Source organism: Pristiophorus japonicus, chromosome 10, assembly GCF_044704955.1.
Source record: "Pristiophorus japonicus isolate sPriJap1 chromosome 10, sPriJap1.hap1, whole genome shotgun sequence".
Taxonomy (NCBI): Eukaryota; Metazoa; Chordata; class Chondrichthyes; family Pristiophoridae; genus Pristiophorus; species Pristiophorus japonicus.
Genome location: NC_091986.1, coordinates 220,485,522 through 220,512,578, shown reverse-complemented (window position 1 = coordinate 220,512,578; position 27,057 = coordinate 220,485,522). Strand labels below are relative to the sequence as shown.

The 27,057-nt window shown below is 52.5% G+C and overlaps 1 protein-coding gene across 7 annotated transcripts in view; it reads right to left on the bottom strand.

The window, feature by feature from the left end:
- The window catches only part of LOC139275311 (nuclear mitotic apparatus protein 1-like), a 100,810-nt gene that overhangs the window by 9,369 nt on the left and 64,384 nt on the right, over window positions 1-27,057 (bottom strand). For 6 of the 7 annotated variants that reach the window (XM_070892596.1, XM_070892593.1, XM_070892599.1 and 3 more), the window contains 11 exons: window positions 26,874-26,996; window positions 20,499-23,687; window positions 18,707-18,748; window positions 16,017-16,085; window positions 14,817-14,918; window positions 13,092-13,322; window positions 9,682-9,872; window positions 7,046-7,292; window positions 5,895-6,186; window positions 2,856-2,992; window positions 1,676-1,894 (listed from right to left, as the gene is read on the bottom strand). In XM_070892596.1, the coding sequence (XP_070748697.1) occupies window positions 1,676-1,894; window positions 2,856-2,992; window positions 5,895-6,186; window positions 7,046-7,292; window positions 9,682-9,872; window positions 13,092-13,322; window positions 14,817-14,918; window positions 16,017-16,085; window positions 18,707-18,748; window positions 20,499-23,687; window positions 26,874-26,996 (4,842 nt within the window). The remainder of the gene's footprint in view (window positions 1-1,675; window positions 1,895-2,855; window positions 2,993-5,894; window positions 6,187-7,045; window positions 7,293-9,681; window positions 9,873-13,091; window positions 13,323-14,816; window positions 14,919-16,016; window positions 16,086-18,706; window positions 18,749-20,498; window positions 23,688-26,873; window positions 26,997-27,057) is intronic. The other variant, XM_070892598.1, reaches the window with a different exon arrangement.

The following is a 27,057-nucleotide window of genomic DNA, read 5'->3' as shown; positions in this document are numbered from 1 at the left end:
CCCACTTTCCAGCCCTTGGTCTGTAGCCCTGTAGGTTACGGCACTTCAGGTGCACATCCAGGTACTTTTTAAATGTGGTGAGGGTTTCTGCCTCTACCACCCTTTCAGGCAGTGAGTTCCAGACCCCCACCACCCTCTGGGTGAAGAAATTTCCACCCAAATTCCCTCTAAACCTTCTACCAATTACTTTAAATCTGTGCCCCTGGTTGTTGACCCCCAAGGGAAATAGGTCCTTCCTATCCACTCTATCCAGGCCCCTCATAATTTTATACACCTCAATAAGGTCTCCTCTCAGCCTCTTCTTTTCCAAAAAAAAAACAAATCCAGCCTATCCAATCTTTCTTCATAGCCAAAATTCTCCAGTCCCGGCAACATCCTTGTAAACCTAATAACCTCATTAGTGCAATCACATCTTTCCTGTAATGTGGTGACCAGAACTGCACGCAGTACTCCAGCTGTGACCTAACCAGTGTTTTATACAGTTCAAGCTTAACCTCCCTGCTCTTGTATTCTATGCCTCGGCTAATAAAGGCAAGTATTCCATCTGCCTTCTTACCCACCTTATCTACCTGGCCTGCTCCTTCAGGGATCTGTGGACATGCACTCCCAGGTCCCTTTGTTCCTCTGCACTGTTCAGTGTCCATCCATTTAATGTGTATGTCAAATCTACCACCAAGCTCATAGTCTACAGGGCTGTAGTGATACCCGCCCTCCTGTATGGCTCAGAGACGTGGACCATATACAGTAGACACCTCAAATCGCTGGAGAAATACCACCAACGATGTCTCCGCAAGATCCTACAAATCCCCTGGGAGGACAGACGCACCAACGTTGGCGTCCTCGATCAGGCCAACATCCCCAGCATCGAAGCACTGACCACACTCGACCAGCTCCGTTGGGCGGGCCACATTGTCCGCATGCCCGACACAAGACTCCCAAAACTAGCGCTCTACTCGGAACTTCTGCACGGCAAGCGAGCCCCATGTGGGCAGAGGAAACGTTACAAGGACACCCTCGAAGCCTCCCTGATAAAGTGCAACATCCCCACCCACACCTGGGAGTCCCTGGCCAAAGACCGCCCTAAGTGGAGGAAGTGCATCTGAGAGGGCGCTGAGCACCTCGAGTCTCGTCGCCCAGAGCATGCAGAAACCAAGCGCAGGCAGCGGAAGGAGCGTGCGGCAAACCAGACTCCCCACCCACCCTTTCCTTCAACCACTGTCTGCCTCACCTGTGACAGAGACTGTAATTCCCGTATTGGACTGTTCAGCCATGCGAGAACTCACTTTTAAAGTGTAAGCAAGTCTTAACATAAGAAATAGGAGCAGGAGTAGGCCATCCGGCCCCTCGAGCCTGCTCCGCCATTTAATAAGATCATGACTGATCTGATCACGGACTCCGTTCCACATCCCTGCCCGCTCCCCTTAACCCCTTATTCCCTTATCGGTTAAGACTTCCTCGTGTTCGAGGGACTGCTTATGATGATGATGATGGTGATGATGGATTGTATATTCCCTTGGCTTGTAATAAAAATCTTTCTTTCCTTTCGGGAATTATACAAGCATCTACAGCACAGAAACAAGCCACTCGGCCCAACGGGTCTATGCCGGTGTTTATGCTCCACACGAGCCCCCCTCACAGCACTGGGATTGAGCCGTTGCCCTCGGCCACACCTTACCTCGGGGGTGTCCGATCCCTGGTGTGACTCCTCAGACATACGCTTGCGCTGGCGAGTGGTGACACCCTTCCAGTTGGGGTTGGAGGCCTGGCCCTTCTGGCGGCCACTACTGCTCAGCTCCTTAATGTGATGAGGCAGCAGAGTGGCTCGACGGAGGGTCTCCTTGGGGTCTCCGAGTCGCAGCTCATCCTCGGACACGATCGATTCGTTGGTACCAGTCTGGTGATGGCGGGGGGGGGGGGGGGGGGGGAAGAGAGAGACAAGAAAATAAATCGATTAATTCCGTTTCAGGAGCCTTTGCAACAGCTTTGCTTCACTGCCCTTGGGGAATTGGTCGCTAACTCTGGATTACTTTGAGGGGTTTGTTGGTGTGCCCAGGGGCTGGGGAGGTGCTGCACTAGTCTGCTGAAGTTTGGGGGAGAGTTGATGGGCCACTGGAAAAATGATTAAAGAATCACTGTAATTCATGACCAAAGTGAGTTTTCAAGATAATGAGAGACTTCGATAGAGGAGAGAGAGAAAAACTATTTGCTCTGGCGACTGGGTGGGTCAATAACCAGAGGGCACCGATTCAAAATGATTGGCAAGAGATCGAGAGGGGCGATGAGGAGAAATGTTTTCACTCAGAGTTGTGGGGATCTGGAACGCTCTCCCCGAAAAAGGTGCTGGGTGCTGATTCCATCAATCATTTTCATAAGTGAGTTGGACAGTTACTTGGGGAACTTACAGGATTACGGGCAAAAAGCAGGGTGGTGAGACTAAAACATGACTCGAAGGTCATGGGTTAAAGTCCCACTCCAGGGACTTCAGCACAAAATCCAGGGTGACACTCACGAGTGCAGTGCCGAGGGAGCGCCGCACCGCCGGAGGGGCAGTGCTGAGGGACGTCTTTTTGGACTCGAGGGGAATCGAGGGATATGGCGATCGGGCGGGAAAGTGGAGTCGAGGTCGAAGATCAGCCGTGATCTCATTGAATGGCGGAGCAGGCTCGAGGGGCCGAATGGCCGACTCCTGCTCCTAGTTATGTTCGTATGAATGCTGTTTCAATGAGCCGGCACAAGCACGATGGGCCAAATGGCCTCCTTCTGTGCGCTAAGTTTCTATGACGACAATTCGATCGGGCAGATAGAGGGAAATGATTTGTTCTGGGGAAAGGAGCGTGAGGTAAACCACTTCTTACATTGGATTCCAAGGGATACGAGGTCTTCAGATGCGGGGGACAGACCCCGTTCCGACGCTGAAGCTCGGCGATCCGATTCCAGTCGTCCAGCTGATCCGGTTCATCCTGGCAGCCTCCTGGGTACAAAGTGTTTGAACCTGATCGAGGAAAAAAATACAAATATAACGCAACACTTATCAAGGACTTTGCCAGGCAGATAAGCAGAGTGGCGGAGGCAGGCAGGTGCTGAATAAAGTTTATCTGTGGCAGATACGAGTGCTATTATCCCGGGAACCCAACATGTACAACGATTACTCAGCATAATTCAATCAAGCAGAGTCAGCATGGTTTTATGAAAGGGAAATCATGTTTAACAAATTTACTGGAGTTCTTTGAGGATGTAACGAGCCGGGTTGATAAGGGGGAACCAGTGGATGTGGTGTATTTGGATTTCCAGAAGGCATTTGATCAGGCGCCACATAAAGGTTACTGCACAAGATAAAAGTTCACGGGGTTGGGGGTAATTTATTAGCATGGATAGAGGATTGACTAACTAACAGAAAACAAAGTTGGGCTAAATGGGTCATTTTCAGGTTGGCAAACAGCAACTAATGGGGTGCCGCAGAGATTGGTGCTGGGTCCTCAACTATTTACAATCTATATTAATGACTTGGATGAAGGGACCGAGTGTAATGTAGCCAAGTTTGCTGATGATACAAAGATGGGTGGGAAAGCAAATTGTGAGGAGGACACAAAAAATCTGCAAAGGGATATAGACAGGCTAAGTGAGTGGGCAAACATTTGGCAGATGGAGTATAATGTGGGAAAATGTGAGGTTATCCACTTTGGCAGAAATAATAAAAAAGCAAATTACAATTTATGGAGAAAAATTGCTAAGTACTGCAGTACAGAGGGACCTGGGGGCCCTTGTGCATGAAACGCAAAAAGTCAGTATGCAGGTACAGCAAGTGATCAGGAAGGCAAATGAAATGTTGGCCTTTATTGCAAGGGGGATAGAGTATAAAAGCAGAGAAGTCCTGCTACAACTGTACAGGGTATTGGTGAGGCCACACCTGGAGTACTGCGTACAGTTTTGGCCTCCGTATTTAAGGAAGGATACATTTGCATTGGAGGTTGTTCAGAGAAGGTGCACTAGGTTGATTCTGGAGATGAGGGGTTTGACTTCTGAAGATAGGTTGGGCCTATACTCATTGGAGTTCAGAAGAATGAGAGGTGATCTTATCGAAACATAAGATAATGAGGGGGCTCGACAAGGTGGATGCAGAGAGGATATTTCCACTGATAGGGGAAACAAAAACTAGGGGATGCAGTCTTAGAATAAGGAGCCGCCCATTTAAAACTGAGATGAGGAGGAATTTCTTCTATCAGAGGGTTGTAAATCTGTGGAATTCTCTGCCCCAGAGAGCTGTGGAGGCTGGGTCATTGAATATATTTAAGGCAGAGATGGACAGATTTTTGAGCGATAAGGGAGTAAAGGGTTATGGGGAGCGGGCGGGGAAGTGGAGCTGAGTCCATTTTCAGATCAGCCGTGATCTTATTGAATGGCGGAGCAGGCTCGAGGGGCCAAATGGCCGACTCCTGCTCCTATTTCTTATGTTCTTATGTACCCGACACGTCCGTTACAGGCAGCCGCCTGTAGGGACATAGGAGCAGGAGGAGGCCATTCAGCCCCTCGAGCCTGATCTGCCATTCAATGGGATCATGGCGGATCTGTATTTTAACCCCATCTATCCACCACTGTTCTGTAACCCGTAATACCCTTACCCACCAAAAATATATCAATCACAGTTTTGAAATTTTCTGCAAAACAATTGAGTGTGTGTGTGTGTGTGTGTTTGGAGATACTGCATCAGTGCAAGCATCTCTCCTTACCCCATCAACTTTGACCAAAAAACGACATTAAAACGCAGACTGACCCCGCAACAGCCACCTGCAAATAGTCAGATATTCATCGCACGATACAGCGCAGGAGGAGCCCATTCGGCCCATCGTGCCTGTGCCGGCTCAGTGAACGAGTTAGTCCCACTCCCTCCACCCCTGCTCTTTCCCCATAGCCCTGCAAATTCCTCCTTTTGAAGTATTTATTCAATTCGCTTCTGAAAGTTATTAGTGAATCTGCTTCTACCGCCCCTTTCAGGCAGCGCATTCCAGATCATTTACCGCAGCTTATTTTTATATTAATTCTCACTGGCAACTCCAGCCTTTACAGAGGCTAGGATAGAGTGGGCAGGAAAGACCTATCTCTCTTGGCAGAGAGGTCAACAATCAGGGGCATGGAAAGAAAGACTTGCATTTATATAGCATCTTTCACGACCACCGGATATCTTAAAGCGCTTTACAGCCAATGAAGTACTTTTGGAGTGTAGTCTCTGTTGTAATGTGGAAACGTGGCAGCCAATTTGCAGAAAATATAGATTGAAAGTAATTGGTAGAAAGAGGAGAGGTTGAGAACTTTTTTCACCTAGTGCGGGTCTGGGACTCTCGCTGCTCTCAGGAGAACAAGCACAGCTTCATGTGCCCTTTGCTCTACAAAAAGACTGCGAGGTGACCCGATAGGTCTCTAAAATTATGAAGGAGTTTGATAGGGTAGACGGAGAGTGGATGTTCCCACTTGTGGGGGAGACCAAAACCAGGGGCCAGCAATACAAGACAGTCACTGATAAATCCAATGGGGAATTCAGGAGGAACCTCTTTAACCAGAGTGTGTGCAGGGAGTGAAGGGTTATGGGGAGCGGGCAGGGAAGTGGAGCTGAGCCCAAGATCAGATCAGCCATGATCTCATTGAATGGCGGAGCAGGCTCGAGGGGCCGAATGGCCGACTCCTGCTCCTATTTCTTATGTCTATATAACTGAAGCCCCTCGTCCCTGGTACCATTCTAGTAAATCTCCTCTGCACCTTCTCCAAGGCCTCGACATTCCTCTTGACCCGTGGTGCCCAGAATTGGACACAATACTCCCAAGTTCCACCCCCCCACATTAACTGATGCCTTTTCCCCCCCCTTCCTCCCCTCCCCGCGCCCCCCCCCACCCCCAACGTACTCGAGGTGAGGCTGCCGAACGTGGAAAGCCTGGTGGATCTCCGAGTCGAAGGCCGGTATCCGGGCAGATTCATCAGGGCGGCCGCTCCCAGGTCCTCGATGTTGCTGCTGTCCAGCGAGTCCTGGGACAGGGAGCGGCCGATGGAGGATGGCAGCGAGGTGACGGAGGTGGGACGGTTCCTCCGGCCCCCCTGGGAACGTCGGGCCGAGAGGTTGGGATGGGAGGCAGAGGATTGGATGCTGAGGAATGAAGAGTTCGAGGTGCTGGGCTCCTCATACTCAACCGTCTGCTTCTGTGAGGAAATCAAGAGGAAAGCAGTCAGTGCAAAGGTTAAAGGGGCATTCTCACCAAGACAAACAAACTGTTGCGAAGAGTCTGCGCAGAAGCCCACTGGCAGAGTAACTAAAAAGGCATTTTCTTGAAAAAAAATTTAAAAAAAATTAATTCCCGGGATGTGGGCGTCGCTGGCAAGGCCGGCATTTATTGCCCATCCCTAATTACCCCTTGAGAAGGTGGTGGTGAGCTGCCTTCTTGAACCGCTGCAGTCCGTGTAGTGAAGGTGCTCCCACACAGTGCTGTTAGGGAGGGATCAATGTTCCCACTGATCATTTTTGGGGTGCATGGGCCCTTTAAGGGGCTGCGTGGCCCAATCATCGCCACTCCACAGGCTGATCCTTGTGCAGTCGCACAGCTTACAAGAACATTGGCAGGGAGGGAGTTCCAGGATTGTGACCCAGCGACGATGAAGGAACGGCCGATATATTTCCCAGTCGGGATGGTGTGTGACTGGGAGGGGAACGTGGAGGTGGTGGTGTTCCCATGCACCTGCTGCCCTTGTCCCTCTAGGGGGCAGAGGTCGCGGGTTTGGGAGGTGCTGCCGAAGAAGCCTTGGCAAGTTGCTGCAGTGCATCTTGTAGATGGTGCACACTGCAGCCAGGGGGCGCCGGTGGTGGATAAGTTACCAAGGAAAGGCAGACCACTTCTGGACACTGTCCTTCCAGACTTTAATACACAGTGCAAGCTGCTGACAGCTCCCACTAGTCAAGGTGCGGGAGGGGTGGGTGGGGGAAGAAAGAATGAAGATCATATCTGAAATGAAATCCTCCCTAAAAGTCCTCTACCCCCAGGACGGGAGAGGTTTACGCCCATACCTTGGTCATGACGATGTTGATGACTTGAGTTGTGCGTCTGCGCCCAGACCGGGTTTTCTTGGCAGAGTCCAGGCTCAGGTCTCCCAGCGAGCTCAGGCTGGTGTCCAGTTGGGACTGGCTGTGGTGGGGCAGCGGAGTGAAGTACAGCGACTCCAGCGACTCTTGGTTCCCCCGCAGCTTCTGCGCAGCCAGGGATCCTGCTCTCTTGTTAGCAGTGACAGGGGTCTTGTAGGCCGCCTTGCCCCTCCTGGGGAGCAAACCAAGAAAAATAGCGTTAAACCCTCGGCTTCCGCCGGACAAAGAGAAATGCTGGAAATAAACAGAGCGCGCGGGACAGAGAGTGAAACAGAGAGAGCTTTGTTCACACACCAACAGCTTCCTAACTAGGTTAGAACTTAATATAAGAAATAGGAGCAGGAGTCGGCCATACGGCCCCTCGAGCCTGCTCCGCCATTTAATACGATCATGGCTGATCTGATCACGGACTCAGCTCCACTTCCCCGCCCGCTCCCCTTAACCCTTTATCGGTTAAGAAACTGTCTATCTCTGACTTACATTTATTCAATGTCCCAGCTTCCACAACTCTCGGAGGCAGCGAATTCCACAGATTTACAACCCTCAGAAGAAATTTCTCCTCATCTCAGTTTTAAATGGGCGGCCCCTTATTCTGAGATTATGCCCCCTAGTTCTAGTCTCCCCCATCAGTGGAAACATCCTCTCTGCATCCACCTTGTCATCATCTTATACGTTTCAATAAGATCACCTCTCATTCTTCTGAATTCCAATGAGTAGAGGCCCAACCTACTCAACCTTTCCTCATAAGTCAACCCCCTCATCTCCGGAATCAACCGAGTGAACCTTCTCTGAACTGCCACCAAAGCAAGTATATCCTTTCGTAAACATGGAAACCAAAACTGCACGCACTATTCCAGGTGTGGCCTCACCAATACCCTGTATAACTGCAGCAAGACTTCCCTGCTTTTATACTCCATTCCCTTTGTATTAAAAGCCAAGATTTCATTGGCCTTCCTGATCACTTGCTGTACCTGCATACTATCCTTTTGTGTTTCATGCACAAGTACCCCCAGGTCTCGCTGTACTGCAGCACTTTGCAATCTTTCTCCATTTAAATAATAACTTGCTCTTTGATTTTTTTCTGCCAAAGTGCATGACCTCACACTTTCCAACATTATACTCCATCTGCCAAATTTTTGCCCACTCACTTAGTCTGTCTATGTCCTTTTGCAGATTTTGTGTCCTCCTCACACATTGCTTTTCCTTCCATCTTTGTATTGTCAGCAAACTTGGCTGCGTTACACTCAGTCCCTTCTTCCAAGACGTTAATATAGATTGTAAATAGTTAGGGTCCCAGCACTGATCCCTGCGGCACCCCACTAGTTACTGGTTGCCAACCCAAGAATAAACCATTTATCCCGACTCTCTGTTAGTTAGCCAATCCTCTATCCATGCTAATATATTTCCCCCAACCCCGTGAACTTTTATCTTGTGCAATAACCTTTTATGTGGCACTTTGTCAAATGCCTTCTGGAAGCCCAAATACACCACATCCACTGGTTCCCCTTTATCCACCCTGTTCATTACATCCTCAAAGAACTCCAGCAAATTTATCAAACATGATTTCCCCTTCATAAATCCATGCTGACTCTGCCTGACCAAATTTTGCTTTTCCAAATGTCCTGCTACTGCTTCTTTAATAATGGACTCCAACATTTTCCCAACCACAGATGTTAGGCTAACTGGTCTATAGTTTCCTGCTTTTTGTCTGCCTCCTTTTTTTTTTTTTTAAAAACAGTGGTGTTACATTTGCAGTTTTCCCAGTCTGCTGGGAACTTTGAAGCTGCATCAATTCTCACCGTTTAGGAAAACCTCAGGATTGAAAAATATTTAAGAGATTTTGAACTTGAAAGACTGAGCCAGATCGATCCCAACACAGCAGGTAAGAGGATGTACTGTTTCAGAAAGGACAGCAAAGCATTCTATCATACATTATTCCTTCTGCTAAGGTACAGATGCGTGGCTTTAAGGTCGCACGGTCTCAGTGGCGCCCTTGGGTTTGTATAGGTTGGCAGCTTCTGGTAAATCCCAAGGTCAGAGAAACCTGCGCAGAAAGCCTTTTCCTGAGGATGCTCCGTGCCGCTAACCTATCCAAAGTGCGGTGTTTGCAAACTTGCACATGGACACAGATCACACTTCTGGATCCCGGTACCGGGGAGAGAGCCTCAGCTTAACCCACAATAAAGTCTTAATATTTAAAAGTATTTAAAATAAATAAATAAATAAAAAGAGGCACACTAAGACTGTTTGTTCTGGTATTCAGAAAAGATCCCTCACGAGAACACAGCGGATTTAGCCGAGGCTCAGGGGGCAGAGCTCTTGCCCCGAGTCAGAAGCTTGTGGGTTCACTCCAGAGATTTGAGCACAAAATCCAGGACGATGTTCTCAGTGAGATACTGGTCATGACTTATTTCTGTTTGTGGGAGCTTGCTGTGCACAAATTGGCTGCCGTGTTTCCCACATTGCAACAGAGACCGCCACGTCGATAAATATTGAAAGAGCTTAGGGCTGTGCAGAGGTTGCGGGAAGGGGCTGTGTACAAATGCAAGTCTTTCTTTTACCTGCCCCCTGTATTCTCCCACGACAAAGTCGTCTCCTCCAAATCGCTGAGCTCAATACTGTCCTTGCTGAAGTCCGCTTCATTCTCCGTGGCTCGAGCGGAGCTCCCGTCGGCGTTGCCGCGGGGTCTCCCTGGCCCGGGGGTCGGGCGCGATGCGCTGAGTTCCCGCATCTGACGGGCTGCGAAGTCCAGCTGGTCACACACACACACACACACACACAAATAATTGTTTCAGTAACAAAATCGCAGAGACGCAGGAGCGGCAATTAATTGAGTCCCGAATGAGGAGAAGGTTACACCTAGAACAACGTTTCCCGCTAAGCTGCGTGGCCCCGCAGTCATAGAAACACGCCCAACCAGTCCGCCCCACACAACTGCGACACCCCTTACATACTGAAACATTCTACACTCCACCCCAACCAGAGCCATGTGATCTCCTGGGAGGGGCAAAAACCAGATTAAAAACCCAGGCCAATTTAGGGAGAAAAAGTCATCTGCGAGGTTCTATCCGTTTTGTCATTCAGGGAGCCCTGACTTTAGTTGCCCTGCCTTCCCCCCAGTGGGAATGTACCTCGACTGGACCTGAACTATTTCCTCTTTAAAGGCAGCCCATTGTTCCATTACAGGTTTTCCGCCAATCTTTGATTCCAGTTTCCCGGCCAGATCGGTTCTCATCCCTCTGAAATTGGTCTTCCCCCAGTTAAACATTTTTACTCGAGATTGCTCCCTGTCCTTTTCTATAGCTAATCTAAACCTTATGATATTATGATCGCTGTTCCCTAAATGCTCCCCTACTGACACTTGCTCCACTTGACCGACCTCATTCCCCAGAACCAGATGCAGCAATGGTTACCCTCATCGGGCCGGAAACATACTGATGAAGTTCTCCTGAACACACCCCAGAAATTCTTCCCCCTCTCTGCCCTTTACACTATTACTATCCAAGTCTATATTCGGATAGTTGAAGTCCCCCATTATTACTACTCTAGAATTCTTGCACCTCTTCAATTTCTCTGTGAATTTACTCCTCCATATCTTTAGCACTATTTGGTAGTCTGTAGAATACACCGAGTAGTAGGTTATGACACCTCTATTAACTCCAGCCATATAGATTCTGTCCTCGACTCCTACAGGACATCCTCCCTCTCCAGCAGGGTCACTTTCTCCTTCACCAATACTGCCACACCACCTCCTATCGTTCCTGAACACCTTAAAACCAGGAATATTTAATATCCAATCCTGCCCTTTTATGAGCCACTCTGTTATTGCCACAACACCATCTTCCCACGTGACTATTGGTGCCTGCAGTTCACTTACCTTGTTTACGACGCTTTGTGCGTTCACATATACACTGTAAACCCATCTTAGACCATCCTGTATTCTCTCTTAGTGTGACCCCACCTAATACCCTACTAGGTCCTACTTTAGTGACCTCTGCCTCTCTCAATCCTTTGAGCATTTTATTTCCTCTTTCTAATGTTACATCCTGGTGCCCGTCCCTCTGCCAAATTAGTTTAAATCCTCCCCAACAGCACTCGCAAACCTCCCAGCGAGGATATTGGTTCTGGCCCTGTTGAGGTATAACCCTTCCTGCCTTGTACAGGTCCCACCTCCCCCAGAACCGGTCTCTCTGCCCCAGGAATCTGAAGCCCTCAATCCTGCACCATCACTCCAGCCACGTATTCATCTGATCTATCCTCCTCCTCATCATATTAGGTGGTCCCTCGAAGCGAGGATGATTCGCTTCCACGCCAAAAAATGATGAGTTTACAGGTGTTTCAATGAACGACCTGAAATTCCAGATCCCGAACTACATCCTGAAGGGTGGAAGTTGCCTGTGCGTGGATTTTTTTTTAACGTGTGGTGGCCATTGTACACCAGCCACCACACGGGCCTGACAGAGCTAGGTCTTCGGTCAGTGGCAAGGGGGTTAACCAAGACAACTGGAGACCTGCTCTGCTGCACGGACCTAGTGCGCACACATTGTGGGGCTGGCCCGTGCTGCCCCCGGGCCCTGAACTCACACCTCCCCTGGGCCTCGATTATATCCCTCCACGGTCTCTCGTCGCTCCTGCTGTATCTGCCCACGCTCCAATCTCCTCCTATTTCTTTACTCACTTGTGGGTGGCACTGGGAGTAATCCGGAGAGGACTACATTTGCGGTCCTGCTTTTTAAAATCTCTTTCCTCGCTCCCTAAAATCTGCCTGCAGGACCTCATCCCTCTTTCTAACTATGTCGTTGGTACCGATATGGCCCACGAGCTCTGGCTGTTCACCCCTTACAATGTTCTGCAGCCGCTCAGTGACATCCTTGACCCTGGGCACCAGGGAGGCAACATACCATCCTGGAGTCACGTTTGTGGATGTAGAATTGCCCGTCTGCTCCCCTAACCATTGAATCCCCCAGCACTATTGCTCTCCCACTCTCCTTCCTCCCCGCCTGTACAGCTGAGCCACCCGTGGTGCTGCGGACTTGACTCTGGCTGTACTCCCCAGCGGAACCAAATACTGATTGGAGAGCAAGGCACCCCATCAATTAGTTTCCGAATCCTAAAAAAACCTCAATCAAATAATCCCGCCACCATCTAGATTCCAGGGAATAAAAGCCTAGTTTATGCAACCTCTCCTCATTGGAGCCATGGTAACACTCTGGTGTATCTGCACTGTGCTCCTTTCAAGGCCAATATATCCTTTCTAAGCTGTGGTGAACACAGAAGTGAACACAGTGCTCCTGATGTGGTCGAACCAGGGCTTTGTATAGCTGCAGCATAACTTCATCCCCTCTATATTCTGGCCTCTAGTTATAAAGTCAAACATTTCTTTAGCCTTTTAGCTTATTGGTACCAGACCCACGACATTTTAGTGATCTGTGTATATGGACTCTTAAATCTCTTTGGCCCTCCCCTGTTCCCATCTCTAGCAATCTCTGAACAATGATCCAAAACTCGGCTGCCGCGTGTCCTAACTCGCACCCAGTCCCGCTCACCCATCACCCCTTGTGCTCACTGACCTACATTGGCTCCCGGTTAGGCCTCAGCTCTCCCTACCTCTAATTTCCTCCAGCCCCACAACCCCCCCCCCCCACCCAGAGATGTCTGCGCTCCTCTAACTCTGCCCTCTTGAGCATCCCTGATTATAAATCGCTCCACCATCGGTGGCCGTGCCTTCAGCTGCCTGGGCCCCAAGCTCTGGAACTCCCTCCCTAAACCTCTCCACCTCTCCTCCCTTCTTCAAGATGCTCCTTAAAACTGACCTTTTTGACCAAACTTTTGGTCACCTGCCCTAATTTCGATTTATGCGGCTCGGTGCCAAATTGTTATCTCCTAACACTTCTGTGAAGTGCCTTGGGGATGTTTCACTAGGTTAAAGACGCTATATAAATACAAGTTGTTGTTGTTGTTGATTGCCTACCTGTGCAGAGAGGGTCTTGTTCTTCTGGTTGGCCTCCTTCACCTCCCTCACCGCCTGCTGCACCTCCTTGCGTAGCCGCTCGGACTCCGCTCGCTGGTCCTCGCCCTCCTGCCTCGCGGTGGCGAGCTGTTGCTCCAGGGCGGACACGCTCTTCCCGCTGGTCTCCAGCTTCTCCGTCAGCTCAAGGTTCAGCATCTTCTTACTGTCGTAGTGAGTCTTTGCCTTCTCCAGCTATGGTTCACAGGGTACGGCGGGAGGAATACAAAGAAACACAATAAAACACATACCTGCCAGATAAATCACAACTCCAACCTTTGAATCACCAAGTCCTGCTCACTCATTACCCTGTGCTCGCTGCCCCGTGTCCTAACTTGCACCGAGACCCACTCACCCATCACCCCCTGTGCTCGCTGCCCCGTGTCCTAACTCGCACCGAGTCCCACTCACCCATCACCCCCCCGTGCTCGCTGCCCGTGTCCTAACTCGCACCGAGTCCCACTCACCCATCACCCCCCCATGCTCGCTGCCCCGTGTCCTAACTCGCACCGAGTCCCACTCACCCATCACCCCCTGTGCTCACTGCCCCGTGTCCTAACTCGCACCGAGACCCACTCACCCATCACCCCGTGCTCGCTGCCCGTGTCCTAACTCGCACCGAGTCCCACTCACCCATCACCCCCTGTGCCCCGTGTCCTAACTCGCACCGAGTCCCGCTCACCCATCACCCCCTGTGCCCCGTGTCCTAACCCGCACTGAGTCCCGCTCACCCATCACCCACTGTGCTCGCTGACATACATTGGCTCCCGATCTGGCAACATCTCGATTTTAAAATTCCCATCCTTCTTTTCAAATCCCTCCATGACCTTGCCCCCTTCCCTATCTCTGTAATCTCCGGCCCAACAACCCTTCAGCTACCTGGGCCCCAAGTTCTGGAATTCCTTCCCTAAACCTCTCCGCCTCTCTCCCCTTCTATAAGACGCTGCTTAAAACCTATCCTCTTTGACCAAGCATTTGGCCACCTGTCCTAATATCGCATGTTGCTCGTTGTCAAATTTTATTTGATAATCACTCCTATGAATAGCCTTGGGACGTTTTATGATGTGAAGAGTGCTGTATAAATACACCAACAACTTGTGTGTATATATAGCGAGAAGTGTCCCAAGGCATTTAATACAAGTTATCATCATCATCATAGGCAGTCCCTCGAACGAGGATGACTTGCTTCCACATCGAAAAAGGGATGAGTTCACAGATGTTCCAATGAAGGACCCAATATTCCAGATCCCGAACTACATCCTGAAGGGTGGAAGATGCCTGTGCGTGGATTTGTTTAACGTGGGGTGACCGTTGCACACCAGCCACCACACGGGCTTGACAGAGCTCGGTCTTGGTCTAGTGGCGAGGGTTAACCAGGACGACTGGAGACCTGCTCTGCTGCACGGACCTAGTGCGCGCACATATCGCAGTGTGGGCTGGGCCCGTGCTGCCCCTGGGCCCCGAACTCATGCCTCTCCTGGGCCCCGATCACATCCCTCTACAAACTCTCGCCGTTCCTTCGCCCCGACCTGGGTATACCCACATGCCATAGCCCAATGAGTCACTGAACCACGTCTCTACTTTAGACAGATACTGCAGTCAGCAGATATGTAAATGGAGTGAAAGCCAAGAGCCACATGTTCCCACAGTGATACAAGGTCACGGTTGAACGAGATCAGTGGGACGAACCTGGGTCTTGACGTGCTGCACGACCTCCTCCTTCTTCTCGAGCTGTGCGCGGAGCTCTGCCATCTGTTGCTCAAACTTCTCCTTCACCTCACTATCTCGCGCCTAGGATTTCAATACAAAGTTTGCGGTTAGACAGAGTCCAGTGTCTCAAACACCTTGTTTCAGTAAATGATGCAATCCGGAATAGAGGTGGAAACACGTGGTCACGTACAGTGCAGGCTAAGGGCCATTCGGCCCATCGCGTCTTTGGTGTATCAATCCCAAACTAATCCCACTGCCCCGCTCCCTCCCCATAGCCCTGTATCAATCCCAAACTAATCCCACTGCCCCGCTCCCTCCCCATAGCCCTGTATCAATCCCAAACTAATCCCACTGCCCCGCTCCCTCCCCATAGCCCTGTATCAATCCCAAACTAATCCCACTGCCCCGCTCCCTCCCCATAGCCCTGTATCAATCCCCAAACTAATCCCACTGCCCCGCTCCCTCCCCATAGCCCTGTATCAATCACAAACTAATCCCACTGCCCTGCGCTCTCCCCATAGCCCTGTATCAATCCCAAACTAATCCCACTGCCCTGCTCCCTCCCCATAGCCCTGTATCAATCCCCATACTAATCCCACTGCCCCGCTCTCTCTCCATAGCCCTGTATCAATCCCAAACTAATCCCACTGTCCCGCTCTCTCCCCATAGCCCTGCATCAATCCCCAAACTAATCCCACTGCCCCGCTCTCTCCCCATAGCCCTGTATCAATCCCCAAACTAATCCCACTGCCCCGCTCTCTCCCCATAGCCCTGTATCAATCCCCAAACTAATCCCACTGCCCTGCTCTCTCCCCATAGCCCTGTATCAATCCCAAACTAATCCCACTGCCCCGCTCTCTCCCCATAGTCCTGTATCAATCCCAAACTAATCCCACTGCCCCGCTCTCTCCCCATAGCCCTGTATCAATCCCAAACTAATCCCACTGCCCCACTCTCCCCAAGTTTCCCCGACCACCAAGCTCGAGGCCTTGGGCAGGCTGTTCACTAGCGCTGTCACATATGCGCAGCAAATTTAAAGGGGAAAAAGGTGTGTGGTTGGTTGGAGATTTGTATCAGACAAGCCTGACTTAACCCCAGATTTATTTTGAAGGAGGGATAGGATGGCAGTGAAGGAATTCAGCCAGTGGCCACCAAGCAGTGTGCAGGCCGGTACCTTACCTTCTGTTTCTGCAGCTTGCTCTTGGCTGCTGCGTCGTGCTGGGCCAGCTTCTGATTCAGATCAGCAATCTGCAACAAACCAAACCAGTCTCCATTAAACTGCGAACCGAGACCGCGGCTGCTTTTGGGGTCGACCAGCGCCAGAGTCAAAGGGGTTCCAGAAACAGAGCCTCACAAAGTAATTTCATCAAGGGTGTTGGGGTGGGGAGGGGGTATGTGAGGAAATAAATGGAGCAAAACTGGGGATATATGTTACCTCTTCCATTACGAGAAACAGCAGGAGGTTAGGATCTTTTAGAAGAAAAGAGAACTTGCATTTCTATAGCGCCTTTCACGTCCTCATGATGGCCTGAAGTGCGTTACAGCCAACGGAGTACTCTTTGAAGCTTAGTCAGGGTTAACCTCACCACCACCCTCGCCACCTCACAACCAAAACTTCCCCCTAATTGTTTTGTTGGCTGCACGGCCCATTTGAACAGAACACTGGAAGCGCCGGACTCGGGCTGTGTGGGACCGGCATAGAGTTGCGCAGCTTGGAGGAACCGCTGCTCACAACCACTTCTCCACACCCCCCTGCCCCGCCCCTCAAGGTTAGAGTCAACAAGTGTGCAAAGAGATTAAACGTGCTATCGTTTCTAATTATAAGAACATAAGAAATAGGAGCAGGAGTAGGCCATACGGCCCCTCGAGCCTGCTCCGCCATTCAATAAGATCACGGCTGATCTGATCATGGACTCAGGTCCACTTCCCCGCCCGCTCCCCATAACCCCTTATCCCCTTATCGGTTAAGAAACTGTCTATCTCTATCTTAAATGTATTCAATGTCCCAGCTTCCACAGCTCTCTGAGGCAGTGAATTCCACAGATTTACAACCCTCCGAGAGAAGAAATTCCTCCTCATATCCATTTTAAATGGGCGGCCCCTTATTCTAAGATCATGCCCCCTACTTCTAGTCTCCCCCATCAGTGGAAACATCCTCTCTGCATCCACCTTGTCAAGCCCGCTCATAATCTTATACGTGTTGATAAGATCACCTCTCATTCTTCTGAATTCCAATGAGTTGAGGCCCAACCTACTCAACCTTTCCTCATAAGTCAACCCCCTCATCCCCGGAATCAACCGAGTGAACCTTCTCTGAACTGCCTCCAAAGCAAGTATATCCTTTCGTAAATATGGAAACCAAAACTACACGCAGTATTCCAGGTGTGGCCTCACCAATACCCTGTATAACTGTAGCAAGACTTCCCTGCTTTTCTACTCCATCTCTTTTGCAATAAAGGCCAAGATTCCATTGGCCTTCCTGATCACTTGCTGTACCTGCATACTAACATTTTGTGTTTCATGCACAAGTATGACGTTTTTAATTATGACGTTTTTACATTCACTATACATTAAGCTGAGTACAGCACTCCTGGCTGGCCTCCCACGTTCTACCCTATGTAAACTAGAGGTGATCCAAAACTCGACTGCCCCGTGTCCTAACTCGCACCAAGTCCCGCTCATCCATCACCCCATGTTCACTGACCTACATTGGCTCCCGGTCCGGCAACGCCTCGATTTCACAATTCTCATCCTGGTTTTCAAATCCCTCCATGACCTCGCCCCTCCCTATCTCTGTAATCTCCTCCAGCCCCACAATTCTTCCCCACCCCCCACGCTCCTCCAGAGATATCTGCACTCCTCGAATTCTGCCCTCGAGCATCCCTGATTATAATCGCTCCACCATTGGTGGCCGTGCCTTCTGTTGCCTTGGACCCAAGCTCTGGAACTCCCTCCCTAAACCTCTCCGCCTCTCTGCCTCTATTTCCACCTTCAAGACTCTCCTTAAAAACATACCTCTTTGACCGAGCTTTTGGTCACCTGCGCTAATCTCTACTTAATGCGACTCGGTGTCAAAGGTTTTCATCTCAATGCTCCTGTGAAGCGCCTTGGGACATTTTACTACGTTAAAGGCGCTATATAAATACAGGTTGTTGTCGAGTGTGTTATCTCTCAATAGCGCACAGGTACAAACAGCAACCACAAAGGCTAATGCAATGTTGGCCTTTATCTCCAGGGCTGGAATACGAAGGGGGCGAAGTGATGCATCGATTGTATAAAGTCTTGATCAGACCCCCTCTCACATCTGGGCACCACACCTCAAGGGGGATATATTGGCCGTGGCGGGGTGCAGAGCAGATTCACCAGAATTATACTGCCGCTTAACGGGTTGAAGATTGAACATACTTGAGTTAGTATTCCCTGAAGGTTAGATAATTGAGGGGTGATCTAATTAAGGCATTTAAAGAGATACAGTAGATAGAGAAAGAGAAACTGTTCCCTCTGGTGGGGGGAGTCCAGAACAAGAGGGGCGTCACCTTAAAATTAGAGCCCGGCCGTTCAGGGGTGAGGTCAGGGAGCACTTCTTCACACAAAGGGCGGTGGGAATCTGGAACCCTCTCCCCCAAACAGCTGTAGATCCTGGGGGTCAAATTACATTTTTTGGTCTGAGATCAGTAAATTTTTGTCGGGCAACGATATCACGGTCTATGGAACAAAGGCGGGTCCATGGAGTTAGGTCACAGATCAGCCATGATCTGATTGAATGGCGGAGCAGACTCGAGGGGCTGAATGGCCTCCTCCTGCTCCTATGCTCCTGAAGCCATGACTCAGTTACAAGCGCAGCCAGCACAAAGCGACATTTTTTTTACCTTCTGGTTCTCTGCGGCATGCTTCCTCTGCAACTCCTCAACCTGCACAGAGAGAGAAAGAGGACCATTGCAGTCAGATCGGGCGGAACTCAATGGTTAGTCCTTTCCCATAGAACAGAGATAGATAGTTCCTCTGTATCTAACCTGTAACGTGCACTGCTGCTCTTTAATACCTATTAATGACCTGGACTTGGGTATACAGGGCAGAATTTCAAAGTTTGGACACAAGACACGAGAAGGAAATGTAGTTAGCAGCGAGGAGGATGGCAGCAGACTTCAGGAGGACATCAACAGACTGGCGAAATGGGCAGACACGTGGCAGATGAAATTTAATGCATAATATAATTAGGCAGAGTCAACACAGTTTTATGAAAGGGAAATCGTGTTTGACAACTCTATTAAGAGTTTTTTTGAGGGTGAATAGCAGGATAAAGGGGAACCAGTGGATGTAGGATACTCGGATTTTTGGAGTATCCTACATCTGCCAAACAAGAGGTTATTACACAAGATTAGGGCTCATGGGATTGGGGGTAATATATTAGCTGGGATTGAGGATTAGTTAATGGACAGAAAACAGAGTAGCGATAAACGGGTCATTATCCTGTTGACAGGTTGTAACTAGTGGGGCGCTGGAAGGATCAGCTATTCACAACATATATCGACGACTTAGAGGAGAGAACTAAGTGTATGGGATGTGGACAGGCTGAGGGAGTGGGAAAGGTGGTGACAGATGAGAGTATAATGTGGGAAATGTGAAATTATCCAATTTGGTAGAAACAAAAATGGAAAAGCAGAATATATATATATATATTTTATAAATGAGACACTAAATATTGGCGTTCAGAGGGATTTGGGGGTCCTTGTACACGAATCTCAGAAAGTTAACATACAGATACAGCAAACAGTTAGGAAGGCAAATAGTACGTTTGTCTTTATTACAAGCGGGTTTGGACTAGAGTAAGGACATCTTACTGCAATTTTACAGGGCTTTAGTGAGACCAGACCTGGAGTACTGGACACAGTTTTGGTCTCCTTACCTAAGGAAGGATATACTTGTGGTGCAACAAAAGTTCACCAGATTGATCCCTGGGATGGGAGGGTTGTCCTATGAGGAGAGATTGAGTAGATTGGGCCGATACTCTGGAGTTTAGAAGAATGAGAGGCGATCTCATTGAAACATACAAGATTCTGAGGGGGATTGACAGGGTAGATGCTGAGAGGTTGTTTCTCCCGAGCTGGAGAGTCCAGAACCAGGGGTCACAGTTTCAGGATAAGGGATCGGCCATTTAGGACTGAGATAAGGAGGAATTGCTTCACTCAGAGGGTGGTGAGTCTTTGGAATTCCCTGCCCCGGAGGGCCGCGGAGGCTCAGTCGTTGAGTATATTCAAGGCTGAGATCGATAGATTTCTGGACTCTGGGAGGAAATCAAGGGATATGGGGATCGGGCGGGAAAAGTGGAGTTGAGGTCGAAGATCAGCCGTGATCGTATTGAATGGTGGAGCAGGCTCGAGGGGCCAAATGGCCAACTCCTAAATTCTTATGTTCTTAGAAGTGATTTATTTTGGAAGGAAGAACGTGGAGAGGCAATGAGTCCATGGCCAGATCAGCCATGATCTTGTTGAATGGCGGAGCAGGCTCGAGGGGCTCGATGGCTGACTCCTGTTCCTCATTCTTATGTTCTTATGTTCTAAACTAAAATGGTACAATTTTAAACAGGGTGCAGGGACAAAGTTATATCAGAGAATAAACAAACGGCTGAAGTGACTTTATATTTAATGCAGAAGCACTTACCTGAGAGTTCAGCTTTTGTTGCTCCTCCTGGAACTTGCGCCGGTCGTCCAGGATCTTGAGCTTGGCCTTCTCGTACTTGCTGGTCGCCTCTTCCGCTCTCTTCCTGCTGTCCTCCTCTCTCCCGCCGGCAGCGGACTCCTGCTCAGCCAGCCGGGCCGTCAGGTGCGCCAGCTCCTTGGCGTGGGCCTCCCGGACCTTGGTCAGCTCGGCCTCCAGCTGGTGGCTGCTGCTTTGCTGGAGCTGCTGCACCTCCCGCTCCCGCTCCGAGCAGCGCGCCCTCAGGGCCGGCAGCTCGCCGGCCTGGGCCCGCAGCTCGCCCAGCAGCCTCTCCCGCTGCTCCAACTCCCCCCGGCGCTGGGTCTCGGCGAGCCGGGCCTCCGCCAGCTCGCCCCGCAGCTGGAGCAGCTCCCGCTGCTGCTGGGCCCGGGCCTGGGCCTGGCTCTCCAGCGTGGCCTCCGCACGCCTCCCGGCGGCCAGCTCCTCCCGCAGCCGCTCGGCGGTCAGCCGCTGGGCCGCCACCTCCTCCTGCAGCAAGGCGTTGGCGGCTTCCGCGGCCGCGTCTCTCCGCTGCGCGGCCGAGGCTTGCTCCGCCCGCAGGGCCTCCAGGGCCTCGCGCAGCTCCCCGGCCGCCTCCGCCTCGGCGGCCGCCTTCTGCTGCAGCTTGGCGTTCTCCTCCTGCTCCTCCGCGGATCGCAGCCGCCAGGTTGGGATCTCCAGCTCCAGGGCGCGGACCTTGTCCTTCTGCCTGCCCAGGTCCTCCAGGTGCAGGGCCACCTTCTCCCTCAGGGCCCGCTCCACCGATTCCTTCTCCTTGAGCGCGCCGCGCAGCGACGAGAGCTCGGCCTGCTGCGCCGCCGCCCGCTCGCGGCTGTGCGCGCCCTGCGCCGTTTTCTCAGCCTCCAGCCGGGCGATGGCGCCCCGCTGCCCTTCCAGCCGCTGCTCCAGCTCGGCCGCTTGGGCCCGCAGCGCCTCGACGGCGCCCAGCCGCTCCTGGCACAGGCCGCGGGAGGCGGTCAGCTCCTCCTCGGCAGCCTCCGCCGCCCGCTGGTGCTGGCGGCTCGCCCCCTCGCCCGCGGCCAGCTTGGCGCCCAGCTCCTGCAGCTCCTGCTCCCTCTTGCGCAGGACCTCCGCGTAGCGCTGCATCTCCCGCTCCTGGCTGACCACCTTTTCCTTCATGCCCTTGGCGGCGGCCGCCTCAGCCTGGAGCTCGGCGATGCGGGCTTGCTGGAGCCCGCTGCGCTCCCAACACTTCTCCACCTCTCCCCTGGTGGCCCGCTCCTTGGCCTCCTGTTCCTCACCGGCCGCCAGCGCGCTGGAAACCTGCCGCTGCAGCTCGGCCAGGCGTTCCTGCCGCTCGGCCAGAGTGTGCTCGGTGCTGGCCTCCAGCTCGGCCTTGCTGGCCCGCTCGGCCTGGAGCTCGGCCGCCAGCCCCTCCTTCTCCTCCAGCAGCCGGCGCCGCTCGCCCTCCGCCTCGGCCCGGTCCTGGCCCAGCTCCTCCAGCTGACCGCGCAGCGACTCCACCTGGGCGCCCAGCCGCGCCCCCTCCTCTCCCGCCTCCCGCCGCACTCCGGCCAGCTCGGCCTCCAGCCCCGAGATCCGGCCCTCCTGCGCGCCGCTGGCCAGCTTCGCCCGCTGCTCCAGGGCCCTGGCCTCGGAGAGCTCCTGCTGGACTCGCTCGTGCTCGCTCTTGCTCCGGCCGGCCTCCTCCTCCACCTGCGACAGGCGCCGAGACGCTTCCTTCTGGGCAGCCTCGAGCTTCTCCCGCCAGCTCACCGCTTCAGCCCGGGCCTTGTCCTCCAGCGCCTCCTTCTCCTTCAGCCGGGAGAGGGCGTCGCAAAGGTCGCTCTGCAGGGCCGAGGCTTTGCCCTGCTCCTCGGCGTTCAGCTGACCGATCCGGAGCTCCAGCCGGTCGCTCTTGACCTTCTCTTCCAACAGTTGGCTCTGGGCCTTCTCCCGCTCCTCCTTCAAGCCCGCGATGGTGGCGTCCATCTCGGCCTCTTTCTGGCGAGCCGCCTCAAACTTCTCCTTCCAGGAGGCAAGGTCTTGCCGGCGCCTGTCCTCCGCCTTCTCCTTCTCCCCGACCAGCCGCAGGGCGTCGGAGAGGTCACTCTGCAGCTTGGCCGCTCTTGCCACCTGCTCGTCCAGCTGGCCTCCCGCTGCCTGCCGCCGCTCCAGCTCCTCGGCTAACCGGGCCTTGCCCTGGTCGCGTTCCTCCGCCAGCCCCTTCACCTCCTGCGCCAGTTGGGAAAGGCGCTTGGCTTCCTGGGCGCGCTCCCCCTCCCACTGCTTCCGCTCGTCTTCCAGCCCCTCGACAGTCCCCCGCAGGGAGGCAAGCTGCCGCCGGAGAGCCTCGATGTTCCGGAGACTCTCGTCCAGGCCGGCCAATTTGTTCCTGTGCTCCTCAAGGTCACCTTCGGCCCCCCGCAGCTCCGCTTGAAGAGCTGCAACCTCTTCGCAGTGGCTCTGCTGGTGGGCTTCACAGGCGGACTGGAGGCTCTGGTTCTTGGAGGTCACCTCCGCAGCCTCGGTTTCCAACGCCTGCACCTTCTGTGCCAGCTGGTCCCTCTCCCTCGCTAGACCCTCAACGTTCAGCTGAGTACATTCCAGAGCCTGAACACGCTGAGTGAATACCTCCAGTTCCGCCTCCTTCTCGGCCTTCAACATCTCGTACCGTGCAACGACAGAAGCCTTCTCCCCGGAAACCCGCTCCGACTCCTCCTTCAGTGACGCCATTTGCCGAGAGGCGCTCTCTCGCTCGGCTCCCGCCTCCCTCTCCAAAGCGCACAGTGCCTCCTCCTTGGCCTTCAGGGCACCGCCGAGCGCCTCGAGCTTGGCGCGCAGGTCCAGGACAGACTGCTGGGCCGCCCGCTCTTTGCTCTGCGAGTCCTCGGACAGCTGCCGCCTCAGTTTCTTCTCCTCCTCCAGCTCCAGGTCCTTCTGCAGCTGGGAGTTGTTCAGCTTCATAATCTCCACGTTGAGGGCGTCGAGCTGACCCGTCAGCCGCTCCTCCTGAACCCGCGCAGCTTGCTCCAGGGCGTCCTTCTGAGCAGCCAGCTCGCTGACGGACTGCTGGAGGCTGCCCACCGTCTCCGCCAGCCGGCTTTTCTCCTCCGTGTGACGCGCACTCTCTTGCTCCAGTTCCGCAGCTTTGGCCGTCAGCTGGGACACTTCCATTTTGAGACTCTCCAACTGCAACAGAGGGTGGGGAATGGGGGGGGGTAAATAAAACAAAGCAAAGCTTTAATTAATTAAGAACATAAGAAATAGGAGCAGGAGTAGGCCATACGGCCCCTCGAGACTGCTCCACCATTTAATACGATCATGGCTGATCCGATCATGGATTCAGGTCCACTTCCCTGCCCGCTCCCCATAACTCCTTATCCTTCATCGGTTAAGAAACTGTCTATTTCTGTCTTAAATATATTCAATGTCCCAGCTTCCACAGCTCTCTGAGGCAGCGAATTCCACAGATTTACAACCCTCAGAGAAGAAATTCCTCCTCATCTCAGTTTTAAATGGGCGGCCCCTTATTCTAAGATCATGCCCTCTAGTTCTAGTCTCCCCCATCAGTGGAAACATCCTCTCTGCATCCACCTTGTTGAGCCCCCTCATAATCTTATACGTTTCAATAAGATCACCTCTCAGTCTTCTAAACTCCAATGAGTAGAGGCCCAACCTACTCAACCTTTCCTCATAAGTCAACCCCCTCATCCCCGGAATCAACCTGGTGAACCTTCTCTGAACTGCCTCCAAAGCAAGTATATCCTTTCGTAAATATGGAAGCCAAAACTGCACGCAGTATTCCAGGTGTGGCCTCACCAATACCTTATATAACTGTAGCAAGACTTCCCTGCTTTTATACTCCATCCCTTGTATTGCCTCGAATATGCGCTAGCAGGCGCATGGGAACCCCATCACCCCCAAGTTCCCCTCCGAGTCACACACCATCCTGACTTAGAAATATATCGGCCGTTCCTTCATCGTCGCTGGGTCACAATCCTGGAACTCCCTCCCTAACAGCACTGTGGGAGCACCTTCACCACACGGACTGCAGCGGTTCAAGGTGGCGGCTCACCACCACCTTCTCAAGGTGCAATTAGGGACGGGCAATAAATGCCGGCCTTGCCAGCGAAACCATGAATGTATAAAAATACCTAGGAGATTAAAGCGATGATCTAAATCGAGACCGCACCTGGAGTATTGTGTACAGTTTTGGTCTCCTTACCTAAGGAAGGATATACTTGCCATAGAGGGAGTGCAGCGAAGGTTGACCAGACTGATTCCTGGGATGGGGGGATTGTCCTATGGGAGAGATTGAGCAGACCAGGCCGATATTCTCTAGCGTTTAGAAGAATGAGAGGTGATCTTATTGAAACATACAAAATTCTTGCAGGGATTGACAGGGTAGATGCAGGGAGGATGTTTCCCCTGGGGTCACAGTCTCAGAATAAGGGGTGGTGAATCTTCGGAATTATCCACCCCCAGAGGGCTATGGATGCTCAGTTGTTGAGTATATTCAAGACCGAGATCGCGAGATTGTTGAATATTAAGGGATATGGGGATCGGACGGGAAAGTGGAGTTGAGGTGGAAGATCAGCCATGATCTTATTGAATGGCGGAGCAGGCTAGAGGGGCCATATGACCGACTCCTAATTCCTATGTTATGTTTAAGATGATTATATCGACCCGATCGAATCCTTTAAAGAAACTATTTCCTCTGGTGGGGGGAGGGGGGCGGGGGGAAGTCCAGAACAAGGGGCAGAACCTTAAAATTAGAGTCCGGCCGTTCAGGGGTGATGTCAGGGAGCACTTCTTCACACAAAGGGTGCTGGGAATCTGGAACTCTCTCCCCCAGAAAGCTGTTGAGGCCGGGGGGGGGGGGGGGGGGAGGGGGTCTACTGAAAATTTCAAAACAGAGATTTTTGTTTGCTGAGGTTTTCAAGGGTTACGGCTGTTACATGGAAGAAGATACTGATGAACCATGATATAACTGAACAGCGGAGCAAGCTCGAGCGGCTGAATAGCTTCCTCCTATTCCAATGCTGTGGCTCAGTGGGTAACACTCCATCTCAGTGGGAAGCTTGTGGGTTCAGAATCCCACTCCAGAGACGCGAGCACAAAATCCAGGCCGAGACTCCCAGTGCAGTGCAGTGCTGAGAGAGCGCCGCACTGTCGGAGGGGCGGGGCTGAGAGAGCGCCGCACTGTCGGAGGGGCGGGGCTGAGAGAGCGCCGCACTGTCGGAGGGGCGGGACTGGGGACTGAGGGAGCGCCGCACTGTCGGGGGGGTGGGGCTGAGAGAGCGCCGCACTGTCGGGGGGGCGGGACTGGGGACTGAGGGAGCGCCGCACTGTCGGGGGGGCGGGGCTGAGAGAGCGCCGCACTGTCGGGGGGGCGGGGCTGAGGGAGCCCAGCACTGTCGGAGGGGCAGTGCTGAGGGAGTGCCGTACTGTCGGAGGGGCAGTACTGAGGGAGTGCCGTACTGTCGGAGGGGCGGGGCTGAGGGAGCGCCGCACTGTCGGAGGGGCAGTACTGAGGGAGTGCCGTACTGTCGGAGGGGCAGTACTGAGGGAGCGCCGCACTGTCGGAGGGGCAGTACTGAGGGAGCGCCGCACTGTCGGAGGGGCGGGGCTGAGGGAGCGCCGCACTGTCGGAGGGGCAGTACTGAGGGAGCCCCGCACTGTCGGAGGGGCGGGGCTGAGGGAGCGCCGCACTGTCGGAGGGGCAGTACTGAGGGAGCCCCGCACTGTCGGAGGGGCAGTACTGAGGGAGCGCCGCACTGTCGGAGGGGCGGGACTGAGGGAGCCCCGCACTGTGGGAGGGGCGGTACTGAGGAAGCGCCGCACTGTCGGAGGGGCGGTACTGAGGGAGCGCCGCACTGTCGGAGGGGCGGTACTGAGGGAGCGCCGCACTGTCGGAGGGGCGGTACTGAGGGAGCGCCGCACTGTCGGAGGGGCGGTCTTTCGGATGAAATGTTAAACCACGTCTGCTCTCTCAAGTGGACGTACACGATCCCATGTCATTATTTCGAAGAAGAGCAGGGGAGTTATTCCCGATGTCCTGACCAATATTTATCCCTCAATCAACATAACAAAAAAAACAGATTATCTGGTCATCATCACATTGCTGTTTGTGGGAGCTTGCTGTGCGCAAATTGGCTGCCACGTTTCCTATTATTACAACAGTGACTACACTCCAAAAGTATTTCAGTGGCTGTACAGCGCTTTGGGACATTGGTGGTCGTGAAAGGCGCTATATAAATCCAAGTCTTTCTTTCTTTTCTGTACAAGGCTTTCACAATGCCACAGGCCCGTCAGCAAAACCTGCGCTGACTTAACGCAACACCATTTCTCGGGTTAATCGGTTTTGTGACCTACCTGGAGAATATCACCCATGACCTCTCCTTTCATCTCGCTGGAGCTCTCCCCAGCCACCTTCAGCTGATCCTCCATCAAGGACACTTTCCCTTCCAATATCTGTATTTTTTCTTCCATCAATTTCTGCCGCGCACACAAAAGACAATTACAAAACACGCATTAAAAAGTGAAAGTTAGCAGCGGG